This window comes from Mastigoproctus giganteus, chromosome 10 (assembly GCF_048544385.1).
Source record: "Mastigoproctus giganteus isolate SK-2022 chromosome 10, ASM4854438v1, whole genome shotgun sequence".
NCBI lineage: Eukaryota > Metazoa > Arthropoda > Arachnida > Uropygi > Thelyphonidae > Mastigoproctus > Mastigoproctus giganteus.
The window spans coordinates 22596431-22614340 of record NC_143584.1 but is presented as its reverse complement, the minus strand read 5'-3'; the positions used below and the strand labels follow the sequence as shown (position 1 = coordinate 22614340).

The window sequence follows — 17910 nt, the reverse complement described above, 5'->3', positions numbered from 1 at the left end:
CTGTTTTGCGGCATTATTTTTCAGACCTAAATATGTTTGCAGTATCTGAAGGTACATCTTAACTTTTGACTCTGGCGGTAAATCCTGCCTTTTTAAGATTTGAGACATTTGCTCGTCTAAAGAGAGCATCTGTTTTTGTTCTGGCGGTGCAGCTACAAGCAAGAATTTGCGGAAAGACTCGTTCATCTTCGAATCAAACTTGCAATTAGTGGGGCTACGATGCTGGCCAATAATGGGAACAGAGCACCTCCTTGTTGAATTATTAACTTCCGTCTGGTTTTAAATGCCACTTTTTTATCTGCTAGTGTTCTGAGCAGACGTTTTTTGCGCTGTAACTTGTTTTTCACTCTGTCAGGCAAAGGAATACAGCCTTTGATTATATTTTTGCAGATTTCACAGAGCGAATTTATTTGCGTGGGATCTGAGCTCTTTAGCAGAGTGGATGCTTGTTTTGGTCGAGCTTCCGCCAAATACTTTATGAAATTAGCGTTGTTTTTTAGACGCTTAGCCATGAGGGTACATAGATTATAGTAGATCCCTCGTTTGGCAATACGTGTGAGCGCAGCCTTAGTATATCTGCAGTTTCCTGACGAAAATCAAACAGCAAATATGAATGCGGATCGCGTGTGGCATCTTTATATATGTCGACTAAAACTCGTGTCCTTCCGGGAAACACTTGGCTAGCTAGATGCGAGATTTGTCGCGAGTCGCGAGGGTTTTTAAAAACAATCAAGTAGTGTGAATTCAAGCTAATTGTACGAAACTGTGTACCTTGGGAGAACAAATTTTGCGTTAATAATATTACACTCAGATTTCTGTGATGCGATCCTTTAATAAATATCTCTGACACAACAATACTATCTTTTACTTGGCTGATGAGATCATCTAAAACAAGTAAATTGTTTACTTTTGGATCGAATTCGGGGATGTTTAAACCATCCACGAACTCGATTTCCGGGTAACACTGAAACTTATCTTGACGCTCTGAATAGCAATAGACGATTCTTTGAGGCGTTGGCGAAATTAAATGTTCACTATTTTCTAATAGAGACAACACAAATGTTGTCTTGCCGCTCTGTGTCGCTCCCGAGACTATCGCTGTGAAGGGATGATGAAACATTATGTAAATGATCGCGCGCAAGTCTGGACCATGTATTTATGTGTGTTCGCGCGCGCCGATGCGAGAGGCAGGACTAGTAACGGTAAAAGACAGAAGGTGACGTCTCCAGAAAAACGAAACATTGTCCCCTTGTTTTTTAAAAAAAAAAAAAAAAACTGTGAGTTATGAAAAAAGGTGTTCCCCCTTCATCTAAGCGCGCCCGTCACTTCGTGACGGGTGGGAGGGGTGCCGCGATCCCCCCGTGCGCGCACCCATCACAACGTGATGGGTGGGAGGGGTGCCGCGATCCCCCCACGCCCCGGCGCCCCGCGATTCCCAACCGAGTGCCGTCACGAATGTGACGTCGGTGGGAATAGGATGGGGAAGACGTGCCCGATCGACTTCGCCGACATCCTGAAAAAAAAGGAGACGTCACCAGAGGTAGCCATTGAAAAACTGCTTAGTGTCAAAAACATGGGGATTTCACTGGGTTTTTTTTTTTAATGTTGAAAGTATGATGATTAGGTGGTTAGCTTTCGCTATGTGTCTTGGAAATATCCATAAGGGTAAGTGCGTGTGTCGTCTCCTACCACACGTTTAGCGAAAGTAAAGCCAAACCTTTTTGTTACTGAGGACTCAAGGAGACGAGAAGTACGTTTGTCTCTCCGGACAGAAAACGGTACCTCGACAGAAACATCAACATGTTGGCCTTTTGCAGCAGCAGTCATAACGTTCATGTTGATCAGCTTCGCGTTTTTGGCATTAAGAGTCACACCCTTGCATTTGGTCACTGTTTTACCCCCTTGGGTGCGGAAGGAGTAAGATTTGGGACCGGACGAGGCAAACTCGACAATGTAGTCCCCAGACAATTCGTCTGTGAGCTGACCCAGCGAGTGACCGATGGGTGGACGTTCGTCACCCTGTTTTTGGATGAACACCATCGAGTCGGTATCGCAATAAATAAGAGATTGGCGTAGAGGGGCCATAGCTTTGTAGAGCTTTATTCGGCCATAGGAAGCGACGAAAGAGCCAATGACTGCATTGCCCCGACGGTATGGTTCTTCCGTTCCGTCAATCGGGGCAAATGCAACTTGCATTATTTCTTCAGACACTAACATGGCGTCGTGGATGATTTTTGTATCATCCATGAAAAGCTTTACAACGCTTTCGTAAGCGTTACATACTACAGTGCTCACCCTATTAGTTCTCATTGCGAGCTGTCCCCAGAGACTATTGAGACATAGTTTTGCAAGTGCACGCTTAGCGGGGTTCGCCTTTATTTCGTGCCTGTCCATAGAAATACCTTCCCTACTTTTAAAATCGGAAATGTATGCATCGGGTTCAACCCCTTCGGGCCAGCCCGACGCCTCCTGTTTGATCTTCAAGAAGGTGTCTATGTAGCCACCAAATAACGACTTATGGCTCTCTTTGAAATGCCAAACTTCGTAGATGTTATCAATTTTATAACCGCTCTCAACAGCCAGGTAAAACTCAGGCGTGCACCAGATTCCCGAAAAGCTCCGATCCTCGTGATTACAAGTGGGCGACATCTGCTCGGCACAAGCACCGCATAGCGGGAACACTAGCTTGCCATTGGAGTTTATTGGGAGGACGGGTAAGAACTCCTTTTCGGGCGCTGTCACCCTAGCATGGATTATACCAAAGTATGCATTGTGACTATAGTCAAAGTCGCTAAGAATGACTTCAGGGTGACCGCGAGGAAATACGCCGTATTTGCAAACCCACGGATACAACGAACAGAAATCCACATAGTGAATCTCCTCGTTATCCGCCACCTTGTGGTAAAGTTTAAAACAGTCAACTCTACCACCTCTGAGAGCACTACGAGGGGTAATCGATTCGTGCGTTATGAATGCTGCAACAAATTCTTTCATGGCAGGGTCGTTTTTCTGTTGGTTGTCAAACTGGCATTCCCATACGGAAACCACATCATATCCCTGAGCCCTAATGAAGGCCTCATGGTCCATGGTTTCAGCGTATAGGGCGCCCATAGGTTTGTATCTCTGTGTCTGTATAGTGCTAGATCGAAAACACTTCTTCACCCGTGATAGTAACAACCATAGAATTCGTAAGCGGTTCTATCACACACCCCATCTAAAAAAAAAGGACCTACTCTAACTTCCCCGCCCTGCGACCGAGCGTGTTGAATTTTAATGTTGTTCTGTTGTTCCAGCCACGAAAGCCAAGCCAACGCCTTCCTACTCTGTGTGTTACTCCCTATGTAACCGCCAGGTGGCAGGATAGCCATTGTGTTTGGTTCTAAATAGTTTCTGGCAAAGATCCTGCTACAAGCACCGGCTATAGTAACATCCTGACAGAAAGGATCAACTTGCGAGACTGCTATGAAGAGAGAACGGAACTTATTGCAGGAATCTCGCAATACCCTCACGTCGTCTAAGGCATAGGCCAAAAGTTCACATTTCAGGTTGTAGGTATCTCGTGACTTCTCTTGGTACCATAACACGAATTCCGTACGGGTTTCTTCGCTCATGAATTCCGGTTTAAAATATTTTTGGTCGGGCAAAGCTCCCACATAATCTAATGTATCTATCTTGTGGAATTCGTGAGGGAAGAAGCCCTTACGCACCTCTGGCAGCTCGAACATAGCTGGCAGTTTTCGGAGTGGAACTGCTAGATAGGAATAAGAGTCCAAGAAGACTATGTTTAGCGATGACAGAAAGATGGCCAAAATCTTTGACCCATCATAGATAGTGCGAGGAACTATGTGTTTCGCAAAAATATAAGAAAGCACAAAGTAACCGTCAAAACCGCGAAGGTTGTGGGCGATTACTCGCACATTCCTATATTTTGGCTCTGTGCGTCGAAGTTTTCGGCCATCACTACCTCGTTTCAAGGTCTCTCGGACTCCTAACAATTCATCCAAAAACTCAGCCATGCAATTTCGGCCCCAGTAAACGTGTTCTTGGTTGTCAAAAGAAGCAACGCAGAGCACAGCCACATGTTCGCCATCCAGCAAGACTGTTTCTGTGTCAAAGTAGACAACAGAAACATCGTGCTTTGGGTCCTCAGGTTTTTTAACAAAACAATGTTGTGTTTTGTGCACAGTTTTACAATGGCTGCAAAAGTCGGGGTGGATGCATTTGTGTGCTGTATTGGTAAGAAAAGTGCACATACAAATGCTACAGCGATGCACTTCAGAGCAGGTTTTGTTTGCCCTGTGAGCATTAATGCATGCTTCGCCTTGGAAAAATCGATTACACAAATTACACAGGAGAAGGTTGTCTTCATTATGAACGTCGACAGCTCTGCATCTATTGCACTTGAAAGGGCAATTGTGTGTGTTTAGTCTCTCGCGAGTAGGTAAGACTTTAAGGCAGAGGGGACAATAATAATCACTGCCAAACAGAGCTTTCAAAGATCGCACAAGATCATAATGTTTGTCGTGACTGAGTAGAAATATCTGTTTATCAGCAGCGGGGCCCCGATACGCAACTTCAAAACCGCACTCAGCGGAAATTACAACAAGTTGATAATCGGGAATCGCACACTGAAACAGTTCAACTTCATTCAAGCCACAACTTTCTAAATCAACCCCTGCAATTCCATGTAAATTTGTAGCCCTGATAGTTTGCATGTTACATTTATCCTCTCGCACCTGTCTGTATGTTTTAGCATCGTCCTGATGGGCAGAAATACCGACTGCAATAGCTCGGGCGAGGCATAAACTATCGGTATTGTTGATTTGAATGACAGTTTTTTTTTTTTTTAAAAAATCATTCAAATTCAACATTGCCCTTTTTTTTATATTCTCAGAACGATTACCGCCCTCCCCCCTATTCGTGATATTAATAAGAATTACGTCCAGACTCAAGTCGTCCGTTATCATAAATTCACTATTTGATTGATCGACTGCTATAAAAGCTGCCATCACACGGTCAAACGTTAGATCCGTTAGGGGCATAAAAGGTAAATTTATGGGGTTTTTTAGGCTAGGTGCGTCTAAACACAATCTAACGTGGGAATAATCGCCTTGACTGTTTAAATTGGCGATTATTTCCTCTAGCATCCGTCGAAAGTTCGAAAAAAACAGATCCCCGTCTGCTAAATCTGCCAAGTTTCTAAATCGGACCTCGTAAGATTTAAACAAGGTCCGATATTTTTGTGAAAAACGAACTAGCCCATCCTGTATCTGGTAGTTGTTGTTGTTCTGGAAGTCTGCTTCTCTTTCTTCCATCTAAAATTTAAAAAAAGTGTCGCATAAGATTTAGGGATTTGTTTTCGTGAAAAAAAAAAAAAAAAAAAAATCTATAGACATACTTACATCATCATCATCATCCTCGGCGTTAAAACACAGTAAAGATGAACTATCGAGCTCAGTTTCATCTTTACCGGCACCTTCTAAACTAGAGCATCCGGGTCGAGCCTCAGTAGTAGTAGTAGTAGTAGTAGTAGTAGCAGCAGATAGTAAAGATGAACTATCGAGCTCAGTTTCATCTTTACCAGCACCAGCACCTTCTAAACTAGAGCATCCGGGCTTATCAGTAGTAGTAGTAGTAGTAGTAGTAGTAGTAGTAGTAGTAGCAGCAGCAGACAGTAAAGATGAACTATCGAGCTCAGTTTCATCTTTACCAGCACCAGCACCTTCTAAACTAGAGCATCCGGGCTTATCAGTAGTAGTAGTAGTAGTAGTGGTGGTATTATTAAAGAACTCGGCATTCTGAAAGAGTAGCGTAAAGAAAACACAGTTACTAAACAATAATTCTATAAACATTTTTTTTTTTTTTTTTAAAAAAATCAAATAAAAATTTTTCAGTAATGAAAAAAGAAATACTCACACTAGTGTACACTAAGCTTTGACAGTAGTCAATTTCCGCCTTCATCATTTCAGTTTCCTCGTATTCTTTTTCCATCTTCATAACATCATTTAGGAATGATGAATCGTCATCCAATGCTGGAAACACTTCTTCCATGTTCATAATGATAGCTTGTAAGCAGGTGTGATATGTGGTCGTATTGACCCCCTTTTAAAGCAAACTCGTGGATTGAAACGACATTTGACGACAACCAATCAGTGCTTAGATTCAAGAGTCACAGCCAATAGGAAATTACTACAGTATGAGAGTTAAAGTCACAGCCTATAGGAAATCACTACGGTATGAGGGTGAAATGCAAAAGACATTGAAGGAAATACCTGTGGGAATGTTTTCGTGAACTAGCGGACTCAATGTCACCCAAACAACCACATTTGAAGATAAGTTATCTTTTTTTTTTAATACCAAATTTGAAGAAAAGCTTTGGGGACTACCAACGTTAGTTATGGTGGGATTATATGTCCTTTGTACGACATGTCACAAACAACAACAGCAACATTTGAAGGCAAGTTATCTTTTTGTTGTATGACATGTCACAAACAGACACATTTGACAGTGAGCTATCTTTTTTTTTTTTTTTTTTTTTTTCCCATCCACTCAGGAATGCTATAGAATTGTGAACATCTGTGCAGCTTGCATTGAAGGAAATACCTGTGGGTATACTTTCATGAACTAGCGGACTCAATGTGTCCCACATTTGAAGATAAGTTATCTTTTTTTGCTTTTTTTTTTCATACTGAACAAAGTCTTTGGGAACGATACCAACGTTAGTTATGGGGGATTATATGTCCTTTGTACGACATGTCACAAACAACAACAACAGCATTTGAAGGCAAGTTATCTTTTTTTTTTTTCCCATCCACTCAGGAATGTTATAGAATTGTGAACATCTGTGCAGTTTGCATTGAAGGAAATACCTGTGGAATGCTTTCGTGAACTAGCGGACTCAATGTCTCCCACATTTGAAGATAAGTTATTATTTTTTTTTTTTTTCATACTGAACAAAGTCTTTGGGAACGATACCAACGCTAGTTATGGGGGATTATATGTCCTTTGTACGACATGTCACAAACAACATTTGAAGATGAGTTATCTTGGGACAGACGTCTCCTTCACAACATGTACCTACTTGCTCCTGGCACGTTACGAGTTTATGAGCCAATAACAAGGCTAGCAGATTCTAAGCATCAGATGTTATGAACCAATAACAAGACTAGTAGCTTCTAAGCATCTGATGTTATAATCCAATAGACCACATTTGCAGTTTGGAACTTTCTCAGTGCGGTTGTAATTTTTTTTCCACTGCTGTTTTCCCACAAAAATGTCACGGCACGAAATGTTTGATGAAATAAGACGACCAAACGTAACTTTCTACAGACGTCTAAGCCACAGCAGCACAGTTCGTGCTTATTGTCACGAATTCGAGCCACATATTACGATCGAGACATCTAATGCGCACATGATGCTGTCCAGAAACCAGTGGGAAGAATTCAAAAGCAAAATGAATGATATCTTGCTTTCCGTAAGAGCCAGATCTAAAGATGAAATCCATCTACCGGGGATCCGAATCAATACAGATGGTGGTGTTTGTGATTTCTATTGGAAACAATTCTCGCTATCAGGAGAACGACGAATGACTCTCCACCTTTCTGAACTTGAAGCTATATCTAATAGAATCATAGACATGGATTCTTTTCTTCAACGTCTAGAAGACGAAAAACCCGCATTTCTGTTAATGCAGTCAGTTATACTAGAACATCTTGATTGTGTTAGAGAACGTATAAAGAACGACGTGTTTACTGGTTCTATCGATGTTTCCTTTAACGACGTCTATGCATACTACGTAAGAAACGCTGAACCATCTACAAGTGTTAAAATTTTTATTGCTAAGTGTTCGAAAGAAGGGGTAGTTACTGAGTTCAACGCTTATGCTTTGTACAATGCTGTAGTTTCGATGATCGAAGAACTTCAAACTGCTTACACGACGAAATATACGAAGTATCCGTTCTGATCAAAGCAATGTATATATGTAAGTGTTGATTTTGTGATTAGTAACTACGTCTGTAAAACTTACAAATAAAAGTATGTCTATTTGAAAAAGATATTGTCTGTCTTTTTTCTTAGAAAGTAGAAAATAAGTTTCCATTAATCAATAACCTTTTTAAAATTGAGAAGTTACTTTTAGAAAAGAAAATGATTTCAAATATATATTAAAAAAGAAAGAAGAAAATAAGTTTTAATTTTCCATTAATCAATAACCTTTTTTAGGAAAGAAAATGATTTCAAATATATATATTTAAAAAAAAAAATCGAACTTGCAGACAGAAACAGAAGATGGCGCCAGTGCTTCACGAAGACGGTAAATAAATATAAACACATTTTACTTTTCAGGTTTTTTTTTTTTTTTCCTGTTTAGAAAGACTCTACACATTAGAATACAAATTCAACTTGCAGAGAAAAATGGAAACATCATAAATAATTATGGGTAAAAATATATACATATAAATTTAACCATAAAAGGATATAAATGAAATAAATTCCTTAATTTCAGATTTTTCAGCTTTCAGAATTATTCACTAGATGGAGCCAAAGTTTCTTTTTTGGTAAATATCAAAAGCAACTTAAGTTTTTTTTTTCCCATAGATGGTAAACAGTAGAATACAAATTCCAGAGGAACCATCACAAATAGCTATGGGTAAAAAAAAAATATATACATATAAATTTAACCATAAAAAGGACATAAAATGAAATAAATTCCTTAATTTCAGATTTTTCAGCTTTCAGAATGACACGCTAGATGCCGACACAGTTTTCTAGGTCTTCCATTGTCATGGCAATCTCCGTGCATGTGGTCCCAAGTATGTGGGAAAAAAAAAAAAATATATATATTTAAACATCTTAAATAAAATCTTTAATTTCAGCTTTCAGAATGCTTCCAGAGATGGCGACACCGTTTCTTGGTAGTTACGATGTCGTGGCAATCTCCGTTCAAGAAGTATGTTAGAAAAAAATATATATATTTAAACATCTTAAATAAAAATCATTAATTTCAGCTTTCAGAATGACACGCTAGATGGCGACACAGTTTTTCTAGGTCTTACTTTGTCGTGGTAATCTCAGTGCACAAACTGTTTTGGTCCCCAAGTATGTAGGGAAAAAAATATATATATATATTTAAACATCTTAAATAAAATCTTTAATTTCAGCTTTCAGAATGCTTCCAGAGATGGCGACACCGTTTCTTGGTAGTTACGATGTCGTGGCAATCTCCGTTCAAGAAGTATGTGAGAAAAAATATATATATTTAAACATCTTAAATAAAAATCATTAATTTCAGCTTTCAGAATGACACGCTAGATGGCGACACAGTTTTCTAGGTCTTACTTTGTCGTGGTAATCTCAGTGCATGTGGTCCCCAAGTATGTGGGGAAAAAAATATATATTTATTTAAACATCTTAAATAAAATCATTAATTTCAGCTTTCAGAATGACACGCTAGATGGCGACACAGTTTCCTGGTAGTTACGATGTCGTGGCAATCTCCGTGCATGTGTGTGTGTGTGTGTGTGTGTGTGCGTGCGCGAACCCACAATTCATTGCGAACACGGTAGCTTGAAAACCAACGCGGTAAAAACAGACGGCATCAACCGGCCAGAAATCACAGGCAAAGTCACAGACGTAGTCGGTTTATACCCCCAGACCAATCAGAACATCGGTTCGTATCCCCCTCCAATCAGAACAAGGCGAAATACAACTTCCTACGTCACACTCACACCACTCTTAACTATAACAGCTACATTTACACATATTCTTATAACTGAAAGGGTAGCCGTGGGGTTAAGCACCGGACCATCAGTAGCAATGACTTGGGTTTGAACCTGGGTAAAGTAAAAAAATAATTTTAATTTAATGTCGAAAATAAGTGGCGCCATCTAGCGGGCGAGTTAAGAACTAAAATATATTTTTCCTCCGAATCGACAACTAAGCCTCGGCGCAACAGCTAAACCTAAACATCGGCTCGCCTCACCGGAGCACGCTCAAAACCGAAACGGCAAAACAAACGACCGAGGCGGCAGCACGCACGAAAATTGACGCCAAAATTCATAGAGCCGGTCTCGGTTAGAACCCCAACCTCCTCTACTTATGTGGTTACAACAGTATAATATATATGACTATAAGATTATAAGATGTGGTTACAATAGTATAATATTGTAATATATGGCTATAGGATTATATCTTCTCACTCCCACCATTCAGGTATTAAAATGGGCCTAACTTTTACCATACCTTAAAACTCTGCCCCATTGGGCTTGGACCCCCGCTGCATGGACAGCGCAGTAAATGTCCGTGTGGTCCCATGGGCATTTAAATGTGTGATTCCTTAGCGATGGAAGCTTATTAATCGGCGGACGATCAAACTCTTGAATATTTATTACTGTTTTAAACGGAAGAGCCTCCTGTAAACATCTAGATTTTACCCTACCATCTGTGATCACAACTTGGTAGGGCTCTAATAGTGGGTTGATCCATGATCCGAAACCTGGGAAGGATAATGTTCCTGGTTGGAGGATGCCGGCCATAGTCTGGCAATCACAGGTGACAATTCCAATTTCTTCGGGCGCCAATGGACCAACCGCACCCCTCACAAAACGGACCTCCACCAAAACCCAATTGGCAAAAGGGACCGTCTGGTGGAAATAAATTCGTGTGAGGAACTTCTTATGAGGGTCGGTTGATAACTGGGGAACTGCTCCGTTGTCTCATGGGAAAATCGCCTTGCAAGTGTGGAGTCATCTCTCCGTAACCTCTTTGCTGGTTGTGGCCCCTGTGTTGGGCGTCTTCGATGGCGAGCTGTCAGTGTTCGGGGGGGGGGTCACCAACGAGTCAGTCCCAAAGTGCTCCTGATATGGGCTTTTTGGAGGGGAAAGGCTAGTTGAGCCCCTCACCAGTTGTGCTATGTAGCGGAAACATGCCCATATTCTCGTCAATAGAAGGATCAACGAAGTAACTGCAGGTGGGAAACAGTAGCAAAAAAACAATGAGCAGAAAGAGAGAAAAAAAAATATTTTTTTTCTCTCTTTATGCTCATTGTCGAGTCTAAGTTTCAAACGAAAGATTTGCTTCAATTGGCAAAAGTTTCAGCACAAAATGCGCTGGGGGGGATCAAAGTGCCATTTTTAAGAAGAATTGTAGACACTCATTGCTTCAAGCAATTTCCGCAATTCATGATTGAACAGCTGTTTTGTGGAATCCATTTACGCAAAGACAGAGGGTTTAGTCATCTCACAGACATAAACTCCATGTTTCACCTGGCACAGTTCGACATCAGCTTGACCAAACACAAAAAACGTTCCTGGGATCATCAACTTCAATAAATACTTAATCTTGAAAATCGCATTTTGGTCAATGCCTGAAAGCCACCCGGAAAACAACGGAGTTTCCTCCTGGCCTCCCAGCTCTTCATTATTTTCCTCTTCACTCTCGTCAGAAAAAATAGCCTTTTTTCTATATGTCAGCTCCAAAACACCGCTTCGCAACCACTTTCAATTCTTACTCCTCTTTCTTCTTTTCCCCCCTTATATATATATCGTCTTCTTTCCCCTTCTCCTTTGGTATTTCCAAAGGCCTGCCCTGATTCACGGGTTAATTTTTACCGAGGTGGCAAAATGGATTCGTAAAACTAACATGCTTCTGAAACCCAAACTGCTATCAAAACGAATAGACATTTACGATGGGTCATCAAGAGAATTATTATATTAGTGTCACCTTGCATTTCCAGACAATCAGACCTAGACTCATCTTCTCTCACGAGGGGTCCTCGTAATACAAACACGGGCTAAATACCCGGTTCAAGTTACGATCGGACAATATTCTCTTTTCGAAACTGTTCTTTCTCCGCCCGCAATCGTAACTCTTGCTCCCCGTTTTTATATAAACATTGCATAACACACTGGTCCGAGCGTTTGAGCTATATATCTCTCGTCATCTTCAAGTCGGGCATCTGATATCGGTCTAATTGTTACGATCTACGCTCTCACACCTAACACGCGCACAGCAAGGCAAAACAAACAAACATTCTGAGAGAGAAAATGTTAATCTATGCCTATATGTAGTGGCAAAAGTATAAGACGACTGCTCTCTCTTTCTCTCTCTCGGACTGTACCCACCAAGTGAAAATGAAGACAATTTCAGTTTCCTTCCTTGTTCTTACTTGTGATTTTTCAAGTATAGAACTGAATTATAAATGAACTTCTAGTAAAAAACGATATAACTTAAAATGAACTTTTATCGCTGGGAAAGATCGCTATATATTCGCACTTTGAATGCTTGACCTCGAATTCGCTTGGCACCCGGGGCCATATGTCTTATAAACGCGGAAACAATAAGAGTAAGGCAGGTTTGATTTTGGGCAATTTAGTGCAGCTTGTTCTTAAGCAACAAAGGTTGACTTAGCCAAAGAAATCCGCGCCGCCTCTGGGCCCGTCGTACTGGTCCAGAAGTTCATTTCTTTACTTTTCTTTCTTCTCTCTATCGATTGATTACTTTATTCTTTCCTTCATTCAAAAAAAAACTCTCGAATCTTTCCGAAACTCTTCTGTCTCACAAAAGAAAAAGATATCTCCCTCTCTTGCTTTCCCCTTTCCAAATATATATATACCCCCACGTCCCCCTCATGTGGTTCCCATGACCTGTCCTCGCAGGTCAATAATGTGGGGGAAAAGAATAAACCTGGGACCTGTCACCTATTACGACTAGAGACTACTAAAAATGAAATGTTATCTGGAGAAAGCAATACGATATTTGTACAGGGCAGTTTCCGTTGTTTTCCAGGGGGGGTTGTCAGAAATAAATTGATACTGTACCAAGCACGGAGTGTCGAAAATACAGTTAATGTGTTTATAGGATTCTGATTACGCGAGGAAACATGTCGCCTGTTCTGCTAATTTTCCTACTGCTGACCATAGCTGCTGTTCGCCTTCTGCCTTCACCGATCTTGGGGATATTACGTGTTCGACACTTGTCTGCACAGAGGAGAACGACCTGCCGTCATTGACTGACTAATAGTGGTGTAATATTTCAGCTGCCGCATCCCCTGCGGTGATGTTGATTGCGTGGGCGAAAAAACTAATGCGAACGCAGTTATCTCCGACGGAGCGACAAAGTCCTAAATATAAAGGCTGTGGCAAAAGTATAGGACATTGTGAGGCATTGAGTACCTGTTATAAGCAAGGGAAAATGCTAGAAATGAAAATGTTTTTCATATCTTCCTGCATGAAATAGCATCTAAATTGAGTGATACATTTCCTGGCATCCTGGTTAGACTCTCGCTTATGTATATCATCGACATCATTTTCTTGTTCGTCTGGTGTCTCTGAGTGTTTTCCTGCAATTTGTTCAATAATCGTTTCCTCGTAATCTTCATTTTCATCGTAGCATTGAAGGTTACCATCAATCGTTAAAAATTCTTCACAATTTTGGACCTGTTGCAGTTCCAAAGCTATTTTATTTTCTGTACATCTCATCGCGTTTGAATCACGATTAGTCGCGAAACCACATTTAGCTGTTACCCCGCACACACACACTCTGTACTTACTTACTTACTTAGGACTTGTGTGTACTAGGGTGTGGCTGCATTAGCACTAGTTGGTCTAGGCATAACTTACACTTTTTATTCTAAGTGTAGTTATGTCGTTTTCGACTCTTTTCTTTTGGTTGGTCATCTTAGTTTACCTTAACATGTTCATCTCGCCTATATAGCTCTGTTTATCGTCTAGTGGTTTTTATAGGACAATCTCATATACCCTCAAAAAATGTAGAGTAAGAATATTTCATCTACTCTGCACTTCTCGCTACAAGATTATAAGAGGCTAGAAAGAATCCATCTTTTCATTTTCATGTTTTCATACTATACCTTTTCAACTAACTTACCCAACTTAAGATATTCCTTTAGCTTGAGTACCTAATGCTCCCCGATACTCCGTTCTTTCGGGCATCCGTTGCCTTAACAGGGGATCGCAGTATTTTCTCCTCTGTTCTCGGTCGCTGGTTCTCCTCCCTCGGTCGCTGGTTCTTCTTTTCTTTTCTCCGGTAGGTTTTCGCTCTTCACGTTCTCTGTCTTCTCTCCTCCCTTCTCCCGAGGACCCGCTTTAATACCCCTTGTTTTCCCCTATTGTTTATATAATTCCCTTTCTCTTATTGGAGAACTCCACGTCCTCGCACATTCGGAGTCTACGTCAAGGAACACTTCATCTTAAGGAGCGCAGTGATCATCATCTCTGGATTACGCCATGCCATGTATTAAACATTCTGGCCACATGTGTAGGCACTTCACCAGCTCCTTATTAGGAAAATGAAGAGTCTCCAGCTTACATATTCACCGAGTTTACGATGCTCGGAGGAATCTACAATATCCGTTCACACGGGTGTCTGTATCTCGTTTTTCTGATTTCCCCTCTCCCCCCCTTTCTGTTGTCATCATTTGCATGTCTGGCTAAGCGCATCTTTCCTGTGTTTATAGAAATCTAACCCGTAAGTGGCTCCCAAGATAGCATCGCCGGCCAGCAACTGCAGGCTTCTGTAGAGTTTTAAATAGGCTTTCTTTTTACATAGTTGCTGTGGCTAATTTCACCATCTTTTAAGACGCCATTAAAACAGGTTCCAATTTGAAGATTTAAGGACATCTACTTTGCTTTAATACTCAGTTTTAATAACTCTAAAATTGTTAATAAACGAAGTTTTGGATAATAACTAAATAGGGGAATTATGAGAAATTAAAATTAATATTCTTATTATAGATTTAGAGGAAAAGGCGGAATTAGCACTGCAACATCTTCCTCTGGTCCCCCTTTTTCAGAATTGAGACTGGGGATTTAGAAAAAATAGCCCTTCTCAATTCTGAAAAACAAATCAGGCCCTAAACTAAAATTCCCAAAGTAAAAGATGACTTCTTCCTTTACAACTGCCTCTACAACTAATCTATATATATTTTCAAACACAAAATACTAGAAGGTTAATATCTATGATAGTATAAAATTAGTAATATTAGTATAACATTAATAATATTGTATCATGAACCATAATGAGTTCTTAAATGTTCCTTTGGATACCCGCACACGTTATCGCACACGCACAGTCTTATACGAAATACACTTCTTATCTTCGTGATGCCTTCAGAAGTGTCCACATTATATCCACTAATCTGTTTATTAAACACAAGCACAATGTTTGTTGGTTTGCTAGGCTGTATTACAGTTCTGTTTTAAGAATGATGCACGTCTTTCCCATAGCATAATCGTCCTCCAAGATATTTCTCCAAGCATGATATATTGTTCATGTAACAAAATAAACAAAGTTAGTACATGTTCTTATCATTATGTTTATATATGTGTTTTTCATAATGCTAATATATAACTAATGCTGATGTGTAACTACAAATAACACTGACCACTAGTAGAAAAGTAACAATCAAATTTTTCATGAGTTTAAACCTTTAAAAGCATTAATATTTCCATAATTATTTCACAATTACTATTACAAGTATATCACTCTAACATAGTTATTCCATTAAAACTTCATTTGAATGTCAGTAGAATGTCAACAGAAGTATTTATAAAGTTCAAAGTTCTAAGTGTTTCTTTTAATTCACTAGAATGTTTTTCTTTTTTTTTTTCTACACGGGACAATGAGTCCCTGCACACACACAGTTTGCGGTTTCATAAAAAAAAAACACTTCGAAAGATTTTTGAGGTTGTTTTAAAAGTCAGAGAAGAAGTAAGAAGAGAAAGACTTTTCCTCCCCTTTTTTCTTATTCTAGGCTGGTAATGCTTACACGATCGTTGTCATTCTCACTATAATAGACTTGGTAAGTGCGTGTTTGATTTGAGGCTTCCATATTGATGCTTCCACACTTCCATAACACCGCTCCTAGTGTGATTAAGATCAACACTATGGCTGGAATTCCTAAAGTAAGGTATACTGCTTCACGAGACCAATTCCTTTCTAGATGCACAATTAATTTTAATTGTCCCCATTGTTTCCATACAAGACATTCATAAAAACCGAATTGTTCCGCTTTGACTGAGTCGATGTTGAGAATACTGGTTACATCTCGTTGACTCCATACTTCCAAATGAGTGGTTAGCAGTTCATTAGTTATGGTATTTTTCCAGGTCACATTCTCTAGAGGAGGAACATGTTTAAAAGCACATTGTAGCCGAACGTCGTCTCCTAAACTTGCTAGATGTGTTTTACAGTTTCCTTCTGGTGATCCTTTTATATAAATTAATGCGTGGTCTTTCACTAAAGGATAGTTTGAGATTTCTGCTGTACAAGTGTAGCGACCTGACATTTGATGTGTCATCTTAGGAATTGATAAAGTAGAAATGATACTGCTTTGAATAATCTTACCCTCTAAATACCATTTTATTACTGGAAGTGGATTTCCTCTAGCTTCACACTGTAGCAAAACTAGATTTCCTTGGATTGTAGCAATATCATTCAATTTAGATATGAGTATGGGTCCATAAGATACTGTCATTATGAAGGAAGCTTGGGCCGTTCCTAGTTCATTTCGAACTAAGCAGGTGAAGTTGTCGTTATGGTTTGTTCTCATAACACTTTTAATTTCAAGAGAAGCGTTTCCTTGTTTTATTAGCAGTTCTCCGTTTTTAAACCATTTGTAAACGAAAACATCTGGGTTTGCTGTGGCTTCACATTTTAATTTGAACCGATCATATTCACATGCGATTTTTGAGGTTGTTTTCATAGTGATTCGTGGCTTATACTTCACTAGGACTGTGATTGAGATCATCAAGTAAGTTAGATGATTAGCGACACAGGTAAATGCTTTCTTATCATACTCTGGTGATAGAGTGGTTATCCATTTCAAATAAGCGTTCACTCTTATTTTGTCTGACCATAATTCCTGACTGGCTTGTACTGATCCGTTGATGGGATTACCATTAAAATGAATCCATCTCAAAATAGCTGGCCGTTTTCCTGCTAAAGATTTGCATGTAAGAGTGGCTTGCTCCCCTTCGTTCCCATTAAGGAATGAGCCTTCTCCAATTAAAGTAGCGTAACTAGCAGGAACATGAACCTTCTCCAATTAGAGGTGGCAGGGGCGTAACATAAATTGTTACAATAGCTGTACTGGATCGGAATTGACGTCCATCCCTAGTTTGAACGTGGCAAAAGTATTTGGCTTCATCTGTCAGCTGTAGCTGGGTGATTTGTAATGAAAAATCATTTTCTCTAGGTGATCAGACGATTTTATAATCAGGAAGCCCTGGTGGTCTGAAAAGATGGTCTGTGCTTTTTTCCGTTGAAAAACCATTTAACAGTGACTCTGAGGTTTGCAACTAATCTACAGGGGATGATGGTAGTTTGACCAGCAACGGCCTCTCTATCTAATGGCTGAAGAATGAAGATACCGGTATGATAAGGCGTACACTGAATAAGTAGCGTAACTAGCAGGAACATAACCTGTGCTGGAGCAGTGTTCTGGGAAAGGCTTTGGAAAAATTAATTGTCTTTAGATTTCGCGAATACTATAATTCTAAATCCCTTTCTTCTAACTGTCAATTTGGCTTTACTCCCGGCAGATCTGCTGTCGATGCCATCAATCTTGTCCTTACATCTATCTCTTCCTCGGAATTTAATTATGTCCTTGGTCTCTTTGTGGACTTCAAAGGGGCCTTTGACACCTTATGGTGGCAGAGTGTCCTGGCGAGGTTCCGGGAGGCCAAGGTTTCTATTCCACTCTATCGTCTCATAACTGATTACTTTTCTGATCGTAGCCTTGTTGTCTCTAACGGAACTTGTTCTGTGTCGAGACTGGTTACTCGTGGCTGCCCTCAAGGATCCGTTCTTGGCCCTGTTTGCTGGAACGTGGTCCTTGATGGGTGGCTATCCACTTCTCACCCACAAATTACTAAAATTGCTTATGCGGACGACTTG

The 17910-nt window shown here is 40.1% G+C and overlaps 1 protein-coding gene across 1 annotated transcript; it reads right to left on the bottom strand.

Annotated features, from left to right (window-relative positions):
• Nucleotides 1-3158: 3158 nt before the first annotated feature.
• Nucleotides 3159-6051, bottom strand: LOC150078858 (uncharacterized). The gene is made up of 3 exons (XM_090382864.1): nucleotides 5917-6051; nucleotides 5711-5798; nucleotides 3159-4228 (listed from the first exon to the last, which is right to left on the bottom strand). The coding sequence occupies exons 1-3, from the start codon at nucleotides 6049-6051 to the stop codon at nucleotides 3159-3161; spliced, it is 1293 nt and encodes a 430-aa protein (XP_090238990.1).
• Between the last annotated feature and the right edge of the window lie 11859 nt (nucleotides 6052-17910).

Bases quoted from the DNA above. Each gene is read 5' to 3' on its own strand.
- LOC150078858 (XM_090382864.1), bottom strand. From the start codon at position 6,051: ATGGAAGAAGTGTTTCCAGCATTGGATGACGATTCATCATTCCTAAAT. The intron at 5,799-5,916 runs GTGAGTATTTCT...CTACTCTTTCAG, and splicing joins AAAGCTTAGTGTACACTAGT to AATGCCGAGTTCTTTAATAA. The intron at 4,229-5,710 runs GTAAAGATGAAA...TTACCAATACAG, and splicing joins TTTAGAAGGTGCTGGTGCTG to CACACAAATGCATCCACCCC.